The following is a 12977-nucleotide window of genomic DNA, read 5'->3' as shown; positions in this document are numbered from 1 at the left end:
CGTAATTCATGAGTAACTGTACCTCTCTGCATATTTTGTCTTGGGAAGTGCTGTCCGATCTGTTTAAATGCTGTTTTCAGTTAAGTGCTATTGTTCTAGTAGATGAAGGGTTGTCATTTCTCGCACTTTTTGTTTTTTCTTTTGGGTACTAAATTTCTGTCAGGCTCTGTGTGTCCGCCTCATCTGTTAGAAGGCAGCTATCTAGTTAGTAGTGTCTGTGCTCAGTTATTTTGTGTATGTGTATGTGTTTGTGTAGCAAGGGAGTTCTTTAGTTTTAGCTCCTTTATACATTCCTTCGATACGTATGTCTTAGGATCCTCAACAAACAGCCGTGTGTGATCACAGATATTACATGCCTCTTCCACATGCTTTCTGCTTCCTCTTCTTCTAATGAGCAGCTTTGCTTCTGATTCAGGATATGTCACTGTGAAGGAGATGATGAGAGCCCTTTGATTACCCCCTGTCACTGCACGGGAAGTCTTCATTTTGTGCACCAAGCCTGCTTGCAGCAGTGGATCAAGAGCTCAGATACACGATGCTGTGAACTCTGCAAGTATGAGTTCATCATGGAGACAAAGCTGAAGCCTTTGCGAAAGGTAGGCTTTGTTAAACGTACGTCTGTGCTGAAAAGAGGCTGTCATTGCCCACAATCTCACAGAACCAATTTGGTGGCTCCTTAGTAATTCTGGTCAGTTCTGAATAGGTGCTGAAGGATTTTGGTAGACTAACACTCAGCTTCATGAATTCAACATCAGTAGAGTCCAGGTCTGAGAGGTGGTATTTTCCTGCTCTAACCATTGTCATAATTCTGCTTCAAGAATTCATCAACTGCCCAAGCGAGAAATGAATCTCAGTCCTTCCTCCCTTTACACTGCCCTACATGTAAAATATAGATTTAGTACAGCCCAGCAGTGCTCTCTGTAAATGCACTCATGTACACTCACACCCATGCATATGTGCATGCAGCAGCCTGATTTTTTCACAGTTGGTTTTCAGAGCTGATGCACAAAGGCATTTGCTTTCCGGTTATCCATGCTGTTTCTCTGGAAATATTGTGTTTGTATTACTGCTGTCTGCTTTGATTTGCTGTGCTGTGATCCACATGGCTTTTAAAGTTCCTTGAAAATATGAAGATCTCAGTTTAAAGTTACTTTAAATCATATGTTCTGAATGTAAATTGATTGAAATTTTAGCTTTTTTTTTTTTTTAAGGAGCATACCTATTTGAGTGTAAGTAGAAGGATATTCACTGATAAATGTTTTCACTTTTACCTTATCTTAGATTATGTATGATCAGGTTTTAGTACTTTGGGTTGTTATAACTTGTTTTTGTTTTATAAACAAATTACTTTTCCCAAGTCTAGTGATTTAGAACTTAGATATCTAAGTGCTTTGTGTCTTGTAAGACCAGTTTTGTTCTCCCACGTTTGCCAGGCTTTCAAATCCAGTTGGTCCTTACCATCAGGATTCTGAGGTGAAAGTCACTGGTGTTCTTACCACAGACAAATCTTGCTGTGGAAGAGGTTAATAGCAATAATTTCAGTCTGAAACTAGAATAACTGAGAAACATTCAAATATGATTATCCTAAATGATAAGGGATGGGAAGTCCAGACTGCAGCCATCTGAAAGCTGCTGTGAGAACTTGTCTGACTTCTAAAAGTGAATCCTAACAGAAAATAGAGCAGATTTCAAACTCTTTGTTGGTTTTGATATATTTATTTTTTCTTAATGGAGATCTACAGTCCACAAATTATATAGCAAAGGATGTAGTGTTGACAGCGCAACCTCTGCTTATGACAGCAGAGAAGCACTGCCATCTAAGCTGTAGCTTTTTCTTTGGTAGCCTCTTAGCACAAAGCATAGTAGCTCAGAGCTGCGGTTATGTCTGCCACAGGCTCTGCTATCACACAGACAGAACTGCACAGCCCATCTGGAGGATGTGAAAGAAACTGGAGGAGCCCAAATAAAAAAGACTTGCCATAGGTGATGGTTAGCTGCTGATTTTTCTGTGCTCACCCTGCCTGGAGTGGGCGGGAAGCATTTCCTGCATATTGGTACGCAGAGAGAAAAAGCTGTTGGGCACCTTCAGAAATGAGTCATTAGGCATCAGTAATTATATCTGAACAGGTCATCCATGGGAGAGAGACCAGATGCCAGGAGGTGGGGGCTGAGCCATAAGTAGAAGGATAAGAAGGAATTTACCTTTCAAATATGTCTGAAGGGTCCTTTAGAGGTTCAGCTGCAGCCAGAAGACAAGCTCATCCTTTATCATATCCTGTCAGTCAGGACAAAACAGTCTGGAACTGGTGATTACGAACAGGATGGAACAAATAATAGGGCTTGTGCTTGTCTGCAGGGCAGAAATGAAATTTAGCATCCTCAAAGACTTAAGGCTGTATTGCATCACTGCATATTGGCCTGTCGTATGTTCAAATGCTAAGTTATAAGGGGAAGAGAGTGAGGAGCAAACTGCATCACAGTACAAGTGGAAGTGAGGGGAGACAAGAGAGGGAGTCTCCATTTTATAATTCAAATGAAAACAAAACAAAGAAATAAAACCTAAAAGTTCTGTAGATTTAATAGAAATGCTGCCTTTTTAAATTGTGAAGTGTTTCTTGCTGTGTCAAGAATAATGCAGCAGGGACCTCTGGATTCTAGTTTCTTCTCTGGGCTAGGGCAGAATCAAACTAGCAGGATAGCTTCTCTGCCGTGCACTCCTGTCTTTGGAAAGATGAAGTGGTATGGGATGGTTTGGCAGCTGTGATGCCAGCATATAATAAGAGAAGTAAGAGGCCAGTGGAAGATCTCTACCTGCAAAACGGAAAAGAGGAATACAGTCAAAATGCAAGTCCTTGTGGCCCTGTAAGAGTATTCACACATGCTTACACTTTGACAGAATAAATGAATCAAATTGTATTTTCTGTAGATAATGAACACCATTGTTTAGATGCAAAATCCATTTCCTATTTAAAACGTATTATCCAAAGCAAAAGTTTTGTCCGGTCTTTTTGTAACAATAATTGAAAGTGTGTAGTTTTCTAGCATGATGTGTGTCTGGTATATCACTGCTGGAAATCTTTTGTTCTTCTGCCATGATGAGATTTAGATGTCCACTGATACAGAAATGTGGCTTTGACTTACCAAAGAGATTGCCTGTTGGCAAGACAGAGAATATCACAGAATCTCTGTTTTGTGGTTCAACCATTCTTCTATTTACAGCAGTGTTAACAATGATTCAACCTGATGAGTGATCTCATTAAGGTCATCCTCATTATCTTCCACACTTTTCCTCCTTTTCAAAGTCATCTTTTTCTGCAAGTTATTCTAGGAGACAGCAAATGCACTTCTCTAGAATGTATGAGGTATGGGTATGTATGAGAAGCTGATGTGCCCCTGTATGCAGTTTGTGAAAATACAAGGAAAGCTTGTCTTAACACTGTTCCATGCAAATATGATGAGGGATGTGCAACACACCTGCAAAAGTTTTCTTCATACAGATAAATTGCTTTGGAAACAAAAAGAAAAAAAGCCCAACAATGGTGCCATTGGTAGAAAAGTAAAGAAAAGCTGATTCTGCAAAAATTCCCTGTATACTTGAAGCACCTGTAGTAACTGTCTACTTTCTTTGTGTCCTTTCTAAATGACAGTGACCTGATGTCATGGTTTCTCCTGGGGCTGTATAAACATTATGATAGGTGCAGGTCTGGGGTTTAATTTGCTGCATCCTTTCAATTGTAAAAGATATCATCTCCGTTCTGCTGTATACTTTTAGGGCACATATTTAAGTGTACTTGAAACACTGAAAATAAAATCCATATTTAACTTTAAGTAGTGCTAAATATACATGAAGATTGAATGAAGCCTCCAAAGGTGGGAGGTGAGAACTAAATAGCCTTGAGCTGAGTGCTAAACAGCTTTGACTGCACACTGGGGTACTCTAACGACCCACAGCGAGATGCCATACACATAGTGGGCGATTGAATGGTGCACCACTCCTGCAGTGTGTTACTGAATGGCTGCCTGGGCAGTGGCACCCTTTTGCCTTTCATGATGCTCATTTCTGACTGTGGGTGCTTGCTGTTCATTGCTTTGCGAATACACTAAAGAACAGACTTGCTTGTGCTGAGCTAGGATCCCTGTGGGATAACTCAGTGCTGCAGCTCTGGATGGAGCTGAGTGCTGTTATCCCCTCCTGCTCCAGGAGTGATTGCACCCATTGTGGCAGAGCAAGCTGCCAGCTGCACGCAGTGTGGTCAGAGCAAGAATAGTGTGACTTACAAAACTTAGGGGGAAACTGGTCCTTTGGCTGCTTTTGGTTTTGATCAGTGTTTTCTCTTTATACTCTCTGGTAACTGTGATAAACACTTAATCTCTTGTTCTGCTTCTGGATTTCTTGCCAGTGGGAGAAGCTGCAGATGACAGCCAGCGAGAGGAGGAAGATCATGTGCTCTGTAACATTCCATATCATTGCCATCACCTGCGTTGTGTGGTCTCTGTATGTCCTCATAGACAGGACTGCTGAAGAGATTAAACAAGGACAGACTACTGGTACGTTACTTGGTTATCTTCCTACTTACTCATTTGGAATTATTCTTTGTCCTGAATTTAGAGAGGATGCAAAGCCTGAGAATGCAGGTAATGCTTTTTCTTAGATCAGTCAGCTTTAGGCAGAGATTGAGTTGGTTTAAAAGAACAGTTCTAAAGTGATTTAGTTAAATTGGTGTAAATTTGTCTGTGGGTGCTTTTAAGTCTATTAGGTGTCAATTTTGCACTTGTGAAATGCACAGATACAGGAGGAAACCACTGTAGCCAAACACAAAATTGCACTGGCTTTGCTAATTTAGTTCTAAGCTGGAACACTTACTGAGATGACAAGCATACAAGCATTTGTTTGCTGCTATGACTACCTTTAGCTGAGTAGAAAGAGAACAATTTAAAAAAAGAAAAGAAGGAAGAGGAACCAAAATCCAAACCTCTGAGCTAAACTAACAGGATTATTTTTTCTATTCAGCCATCTTTGAGACATGTTAGCACAACTTTTCTGCTGGAGACACACTTGACTGCAGAAATTAGAGTGGTTGTGTGGGGAGCAGAGAAACTCAGGTTGATTCTTAGAATTCCAATTCACACAGCTGAGATGAGGTGCGCTGCAATTGATGCTGTGGTTGCCACCCCACTACACGGATGTCTTAACTTCCAACGTAGCAGGTTCCAACGTAGCAGGTTCCAACGTAGCAGTGTGCCAGCTGTGAGCTTACCAAAATGAAATGGGTTGGCTTTGTAGTGCTGGGCTGTGAATTTGCTGCTCTTGCAGAACTGTTTTTTCAGGCAGCTGAGCTCCCTCTAAAGGTAGGGATTGGAGTAACAGGCTGTGCACCAAGGCTGGGTTTTAAGGCAAACTGTCCTTGCTCACAGGGCAGAGCACTGAACGCCAACCTCATATGCAGTTGGGAAATGTTTGGCTTGGGTTTGAAGAGCTGAGCATCTATAAATCTGCAAATCCACAGAGCTCTTACAGTCTGTAGAGCAGAGTCACACTTCAGACAGCTTTGCTGTCATTTGTTCAGTTTAGCTGTGGAGTGATTGTTCATAGTTTCAGTCAGGAAGCTGCTTTGAATGAAAGTTTGTAGTTTCTGTTCCATCCAACACCATCTTTTCCATGTATGGTAGAAATTGTTCTTTCAGTGTAAGGTTTCCATATGATAAAGAAAAGCACTTGCTCTCAAAGATTTATCGTGTCCTCGTTATTTTATTCAATACATTCAACGAACATGACTAGGAATAGTATGACTACATAGTACTTGTTACTCCGCTTTCTTTGCTTCCTTCATTTGGATTCTAAATTTGAGGGATGCTCTGAGGAGCTGGAGTGCTTGTGTGGAGCATGCGTGTGTTTATGCATTCACGTCTGCACGGCAAAGCGTAGGCTATTGCTGCCTCCAGATGGCATCAGAAAGCTCCCCTGTGAATTGGAGGTTCAGGTATTCATCACTAGTGGGATTTCATCAGTAGTCATGTTGCAGTGCTCTTTGGGTTTGGAGATTAAAATATTTTCACTTGTCCTACGCTGCTGTGCATTTCCAAAAGAACAGTGGCTGTATCTTGTAAAAACTTTGAAGACTTAGCTATGATTTTGTTACACTGTTAATTCTCTGAGAAACCTGAAAGTGAGTAGTTCAGCATGATTTCATATCCATCTTGGGATGCTTATCTTTCAAAAGGAGAGAGACTGGATGGATACAGGATGTTTATAAGCAGAAGATGTATAAAATTAGTCATTTCTCATTTAAAAGTAGGTTATAGGGATGTAACGAGATCCAATGGCTAGGAGTTCAAATCGGGCACATTCAGGAAAAGTACTGGTGGTCATTTTCAATATGTCAAGTGAGCTTGCCAGAATGCTTCAGCATCTCCAACACCTGCCATTTTGCATCAGAAGAGATGCTGTAGTTCATCTTCGAGCTACTGGGTCTTATGCAGATAATCAAATTGTCAGTTTTGTGTCAAGAATGTCTCAAGCTGAATGGTGACAATGGTTCCCTTCAAAGACTATGGCTGTGTGTACTGTGTGATCACAGAGTGGAACAGGTCTCTGCAGAACAGCTCAGTCATAAAGGAACAAGTGTTTTTGTGGGTTTTTTCTCTTTGAGGAGTGATATGTTATGTGAACTCAACAAGCTTAGAAGTTTACGTGTATTAAACCTGAAGGGAGAAAAAAAAGGGAGAACAAGAAAAACGGCAAAGTAAGAACTCTTAAGGGGTGTCTTTGAGAGACTCAGTATTGACCTGATATTTTCTCTATTCCTTTTTTTTTTTTTTTTTCTTCCCTTTCTTCCAGGGATTCTAGAATGGCCATTTTGGACTAAGCTGGTTGTTGTGGCTATTGGTTTCACTGGAGGACTTCTGTTCATGTATGTACAATGCAAAGTGTACGTACAGCTGTGGAAGAGACTTAAAGCTTATAACCGAGTAATATATGTACAAAACTGTCCAGAAACTAGTAAAAAGAACATTTTTGAAAAACCTGCACTAATGGAGCCAAACTTCGAAAGTAAAGAAATGCTTGGGGTTCACCATTCAGATACAAACTCTTCACATTACACAGAGCCAGAAGACTGTGCTGCAGAAATCCTTCACGTCTGATTACTGGGTGGGAAGAGTGATTCTGTATGTCCTTGAAGATTTAAAATATCATTGTTTACTGCAAGCTGCTCTACCTTTTTAAAATCGGCTAACAGCTGAGGGCTGGCGGATGACTTTTTTTACCTTTGTGTTTTGTTGGAATTTTTTAAAATCCCTTTGGCATATCTGTCAATGTTATCATGGTTGCGTACCTCTCAACATTATGTCTCACATGCTGGCTGATCAAAGAGCCACAGGTAGCTGGGTAGAATGAGCCTCGGTTGTGGTGTCAAGCAAGCCACTGGTGGACTGTCATCAACTGCATATGGAGTCTGTTACTTTAGAATATGACTCTAAATGATTGTGGAATACATGTAGAGTATGGACCGGTTGTTTGTTTTTTTTTTTTTTTTGCTGTTTGTTTGTTTGTTTTTCTTAAGCATAATGAAGGAGGTTGTCCCAGATGCTGCAGGGAATGAGAGCTAGAGTCTAATCTACCGCTAACACTGCCACTAACATTTTGTTTTAGGCAGCAGGTGTAACATTATGCTTTACATATTGTGATGAGACTCACAAAGCACTTTTAAAAATCTTTATTTTATGATGTGTATGTCCAATGAGAATGAAACTTGAAAGAATGTGTCATTTGCAGAACACTTCTTCGTTCTTTAACCCATCCATTCTACTAGAACGCCTCTTGCCTTATTTAAAAAATAAAAATAAACAAATTCCAATGCATGATTTCCAACACATGCCCACATTATCCTACTAAACGTAACACTAAAAATCTGCCTCTTTGGGTTTCCTTTGAGGAGCAGTTATTTTTGAAGGATATTGCACCCGTGACATATGGATGTGTACAGTGTTCATTTTCAATGAATAAGGGTTTCAATGCTCTATTTTAGGGATTGGTTTTGCTTTTTTGTTTTGTTTTGAACAGGTCAGACCATCAGTAAATCTCCATATATATACCTAATGTAACTGTCATTCCAGACCGTTGGTAAAAGATTTGCTGGTATACTGGTGAAAATGTGAGCTGCTGTGGAAGAAAGATATTTAGTCAATACAACTGAAGTTGATTTTCTTTCTTTAGTACTGTGTCATGTGTGAATTACCCAAGAATTTGACATTGTGAAAGGAGTTGCTAAGATCAAAATTTAGGAAGTAAGTATTGCATTAAGTGGATGAATTAAAAAAAAATACTTGCCTGTTTTAGTTCTGATGTGATGCGTTACATGGTCAGAGAATAGCTTTGTCTGTTGCTTTGAATTTGGGACTGGCTATTTAATCTGTCAGCCTTAATGAAAAGAGGGACAATTTTAAAATCTGTTTGCAGAGCTTTAGACAGACTTGCCCAAAGCCTGGGATGTCTGCTGTCAATTCACTTGACCAGTTTGCTTCACTGTCCAGCTTCGAGCTCTCGTTCAACCAAAGTCTCACATCAGTGTGACTGGGGTGGACACAAAGCCCCACTGAAACTCAGTACATGAGGCTTCTGTGTATGAATGCTAACTTACTCTACCTGAGCCCAATCTAAATCTCTGTAAAGTCAATGAAAATTTCCTGAATGATGTTAGTAGGAATCTCCTGGACTTCTCTGCTACGTAAAAGCCTCTACTTCTTTGTTGAGATACTGAATTATATCCCTAGGTCCAGTTCAGGTTTTGCTTTATCCTTTTCAAGTACAACATCACTGGGCGTGACCTTTTCATAGTAAAAGTGGTTGCTTTAACGTATCCCCAAAAACAAGATATCATTGATTTTTCCTTTTTTTTTTTTCCTGATAATATACTATTTATTTATTTCTATGTTAATCTTTTTGAAAAATGCCTGAGATGGAACTAAGGTAAGAGAACACACACGATGAGTTGTTGAAAGTAGTGTGTGTGCATGCATGCCTCTGTATGGTCTCATGCTTGAAGCCTCCTGGCTGTGTTCTTCATGAACAACACAGTACCTTGTCCTTGAAAAACAGACCTCTAGGCAGTCCTAGCAAAGCTGCACTGGCATGGGTTGGCATGCTGTGCTAGTTGTCAGGATATACCATGCTTATGTGATGTAGGCAGACGAGCCCTGCACATCATAGTGGACAGCAGTCTTCATGACCATATGCGTGTAGAGCTTGTTGTCTATGCCTGCCATGTTTTAAAGTGCAATTACTAAGACCCTTTGCTATGAATGATCCTGTTCTAAGAACCCGGATAACATTCAGTCTTGTTTTGTTTTCTTTTTTTGATCTGTAAAAAAAAAATACTGGATAAACTCAGGTTAATATTAGGTCTTACATACCTTCATAATTTTCTTCTGAAATGCCCAGTGCACAAGGCTTTCATGTCTGCAAGATGCAGAGAATCAGCTGTATGCATTCTCATCTGGTCTGTGGACTGTAGGGGAAATGGAAGTCCTGGGACAAGTCCTGGTATGAAACCTGTTTGTGCTCCAGTTTGCATCTGAGAGGCAGTGGTGTCTGACTGGTGTTCTGGCAGTGCCACTTAAGCATATTGTAACACACTTGTCCTGTTTTAATCACTGTCATAAATGATTCTTGATGAAATCTCATTTGGCATTTTGGAAGCTCTGTGCAGTATATACCAATTAGTGTTCAGTGTATTCAGGATACTGGATGTTTTTGCTGTGGCCCTGTGTATCCTAGGAAGAAAAAACATCTCTATTAAAATCATCTGGGGAAAAATAATTGCAGATAAAACTGTTTTAGCCAGTGCTACTACTAACCATCCCCTTTCTCCAGTGGCTCTTACCCGAAAGACAATAATGCTTAGTATTTAAATTCTCTTTAATGGTGAGAATTGCTCGTACTAGGAAGGGCTGCAGAAGAGATGCATCTGCCAGGACTTGTCATTTAAGCTGGTCATACTTGAACTGATTCTAGCTTAATGTTAACAGGGAGCTTCTGGAGCTGCGGTTCTCTGCTTCTACATGGTGCTACCAAATGGTATAAGAAGGCTGAATGGCGCTTTTTCCTTCTTGTTTCTCTAAGGAGATTCTGTTGACTTGTGTTCAGCTTCCAGCTGCAAGGCACTTGTGCTAGCTTGGGTGAGCTCCATCCTGCCCACCTGGATGTTGGTAATGGAAAACACCACTCCCATCACATCAGGCATTCCAGAACTTCCTTTTGGCAGCTTTTGAAATGACTAAAAAAAGTGTGACTTGTTTTGATCCTTGTTTCTTGGCCAACATTAGGTCAGGTTGCCTGGGACTTCTCTGGGACAAGAATTAAAATAGGAGGGAATATGGACTTAGTACCAGCTACCGTAGCCCTTTCCGTAGATTACCAGAGCCTTTGCTCTAGAGATCTGACCAAACTCCCATGCTATGGACTTACATCCTGTCTGGAAAAGCACTGATTATGCCAAGGAAATCTCCCTTCAGTGCATCTGCCAGGTCATGACCATGCGTTAATGTTAGAAGCACAGCATGTGCTGCAGAAGATTGCTTCACTCTAAGAGATCATGAGATATTAAATTCCTATGAATTCTCAGGACTTTTTTGACTGTAAACTGATATTCTGACTAAAGAGGTGGCCAGACTTGGAGACAGAGTCATCTGGTTGAATGTCATTGAGGTTGGCTTTGCTTCAGCAGGAGGTTACACTGGTACAGAGGTAACTCATCCATCCCTCCTGCCACTTCCCTACACTGATCAGAGCACCTGGTCTGCGTGTGCTGGTGCTGCATCAGGAGCAAGTTCCTCTGCCCTGCATTTGGCTGGCTAAGTATGTTACAAAGTGAGACTCAGATCCAAATTTCCTTTAGGCTGGGGCATATTAACAGGTTTCTGGTGTAGGTCTGCTGAAAAGGAGGTCTGTGAGTCTGAGTTGGGTCCCTTGCAAATATGGGGTGAAACAGGGCAAATACAAAAGCATGGCTATTGCTGGCTGGGTTTTCACTGCATTATATTGGATATGCAAAGAAAACTTCTAAACAGGACTTCTATCTTGTGATTATTTTTTAGTTTGGAGGTATTGCGGTGTCTGTATATTCCAATGAAGTACTGAAAGCACTTGTCTTTGTATAGAAGATAACTGTTTAAAAATTGCAGCTGATCTTGTATTTAGGTAAAACATTTGTAGATAGGTAATTGTATAATGTTAAACAACTTTACACTGGCATGTGTTGTATAGTTTATACAAGACACTTCACAGTTCTGCAGAATTTTTTAGTTAGTAAATTTCTAGTAACTTAAATGTATAGTTTTGTATCCTTTCATGTATGTTCTTATTCTCAGTATTACCACTTGCAGAATTATTTTTAGTTTCTTAAACTGTAATTGGTTATTTGTGTGTGATACACAGGGTTATTGACTGCAGCAATAAAGTGTTTCTAAAAAAAAACAGAACAAAACGAAAGCAGCATAGTATCCATTTTGTTTCAGAAGGTGTTAGTGGCCCAGTCTGGAGAGAAGCTGAGCTCCCCATAGTGAGATCATCAAATGAAGCAATTTACTTTTACTGGAGCAAACATGGGGCTGCATGGCTCTTCAGTGTAGCATGTCAACACACAGTAGGATCTGTGACAGTTTGATGTCATGAATCATAAAGGGGTAGTTAACCATGAAGAATAAGTGGGTGATTCTATCATTGCAGTGAGAAGACATGACTTTGTGCAGGTGCTTTGGGGTCAGGTATGGGAATCATGGGAGAGGTTTCAGGCTTGTGCCACGCAGGAGGTGCAGAGAGGGTTCCCATAGGCCTTGAAATGCATGGAGCATCTTGCATTGATGCTGAGTGTTACTATGAATGCTTTATGTCTGATGTTGGCACTTCTCAGGGCACTGGTGTAGAGTACATGATGTTCATTACACTGATAGATGTCTAAGAAAAAATAAGTTTGTGTAAGTGTGGAGCAGTGTGCAACTACAATAACCCTTCATTGCTGCCTGCATAAGCATGATTATAGCATTACGTATGCTTCCATGCCAGGGCTGAGCCCCATTGCGTGAAGTCTTCAGTAGTTTTTCATAAACAGATTTCTACCACCAATAAATCAAAGAAAACTGCTATCTGCACTGCTGTGAGACAGCTTGTAACAAACGTGTAAACGCTAAAGAGCACATAAGATCTGCAAAGTTGTCTGCAGCAGACACAGTGGGTCTCAAAGAGGCTCTTTTATCTTTATTTTTAGTAAGTAACTAGTTTTGAATTTCAATTCAGGTAGGAAACGGAAGGGAATTTTAATACTGCGACCCTCGGGAGGTGTTTCCAATGCAAAATGAAAAAGCTACTTCTTAGTGAAGCAAGTCTGGTTGTTGTACACGAAGGTACTTGTATAAAGCTTGCTAAGTGCACCAGCAGGACCTGCATACAAAAATACCTTTCTGGAGAGATGGTAAGATGATTTCCAGGGCCTGCTATTTGACTGATGGTCTCTGGGATGGAACATTGATAGGCTACTTGATGAACAGAGACTGTAGAACTGTCTGGCCTGTGGTTAAAAGGTGTTTCTCATCTTGGGTTCAGGCATCTCAAGTTAATTATAAAATAGCTTGTTCCTTCTTGCAAACCTCACTTTGCTCTGAGGGAGTCTTGCTGTCACCATATGAAGTATTCATCTTGATGCAGAGCCATGGCTTAATGCAGATGGCACAGTTGTGACTCCAGGAGCTGAATTTTCTAGCTGACTCCAGCAGCTGAAGCAATGAGGTGAGTAGCTACTGTCATGTGATGGGCTGAACTGGGAATGAGAGGCTGACCAAGGCAGGAGGGCAGTGGCAGGAGTTGTAAGATCCACTGGGTGCCTCCTGGAAGCAATGGAGGTGTCAGATGTGTGGGCTTACAGGATGAAGAGGAGATCACCTCTCTGCAAGGGCATGTCAGAAATCCAGGGGTGGGAGGCCAG

General features: G+C 40.8%; 1 protein-coding gene across 11 annotated transcripts in view; it reads left to right on the top strand.

Annotated features, from left to right (window-relative positions):
- The window catches only part of MARCHF8 (membrane associated ring-CH-type finger 8), an 82078-nt gene extending 73872 nt beyond the window's left edge, over positions 1 to 8206 (top strand). For all 11 annotated transcript variants that reach the window (XM_085229086.1, XM_085229082.1, XM_085229085.1 and 8 more), the window contains 3 exons: positions 416 to 596; positions 4401 to 4548; positions 6839 to 8206. In XM_085229086.1, the coding sequence (XP_085085212.1) occupies positions 416 to 596; positions 4401 to 4548; positions 6839 to 7143 (634 nt within the window). In that variant the 3' untranslated portion in view covers positions 7144 to 8206. The remainder of the gene's footprint in view (positions 1 to 415; positions 597 to 4400; positions 4549 to 6838) is intronic.
- The last annotated feature ends 4771 nt before the right edge of the window (positions 8207 to 12977 follow it).

This window comes from Meleagris gallopavo, chromosome 8 (genome assembly GCF_905368555.1).
Source record: "Meleagris gallopavo chromosome 8, MGAL_WU_HG_1.1, whole genome shotgun sequence".
NCBI lineage: Eukaryota > Metazoa > Chordata > Aves > Galliformes > Phasianidae > Meleagris > Meleagris gallopavo.
The sequence above is the reverse complement of the archived record's forward strand: the minus strand, read 5'-3'. Positions and strand labels throughout refer to the sequence as shown.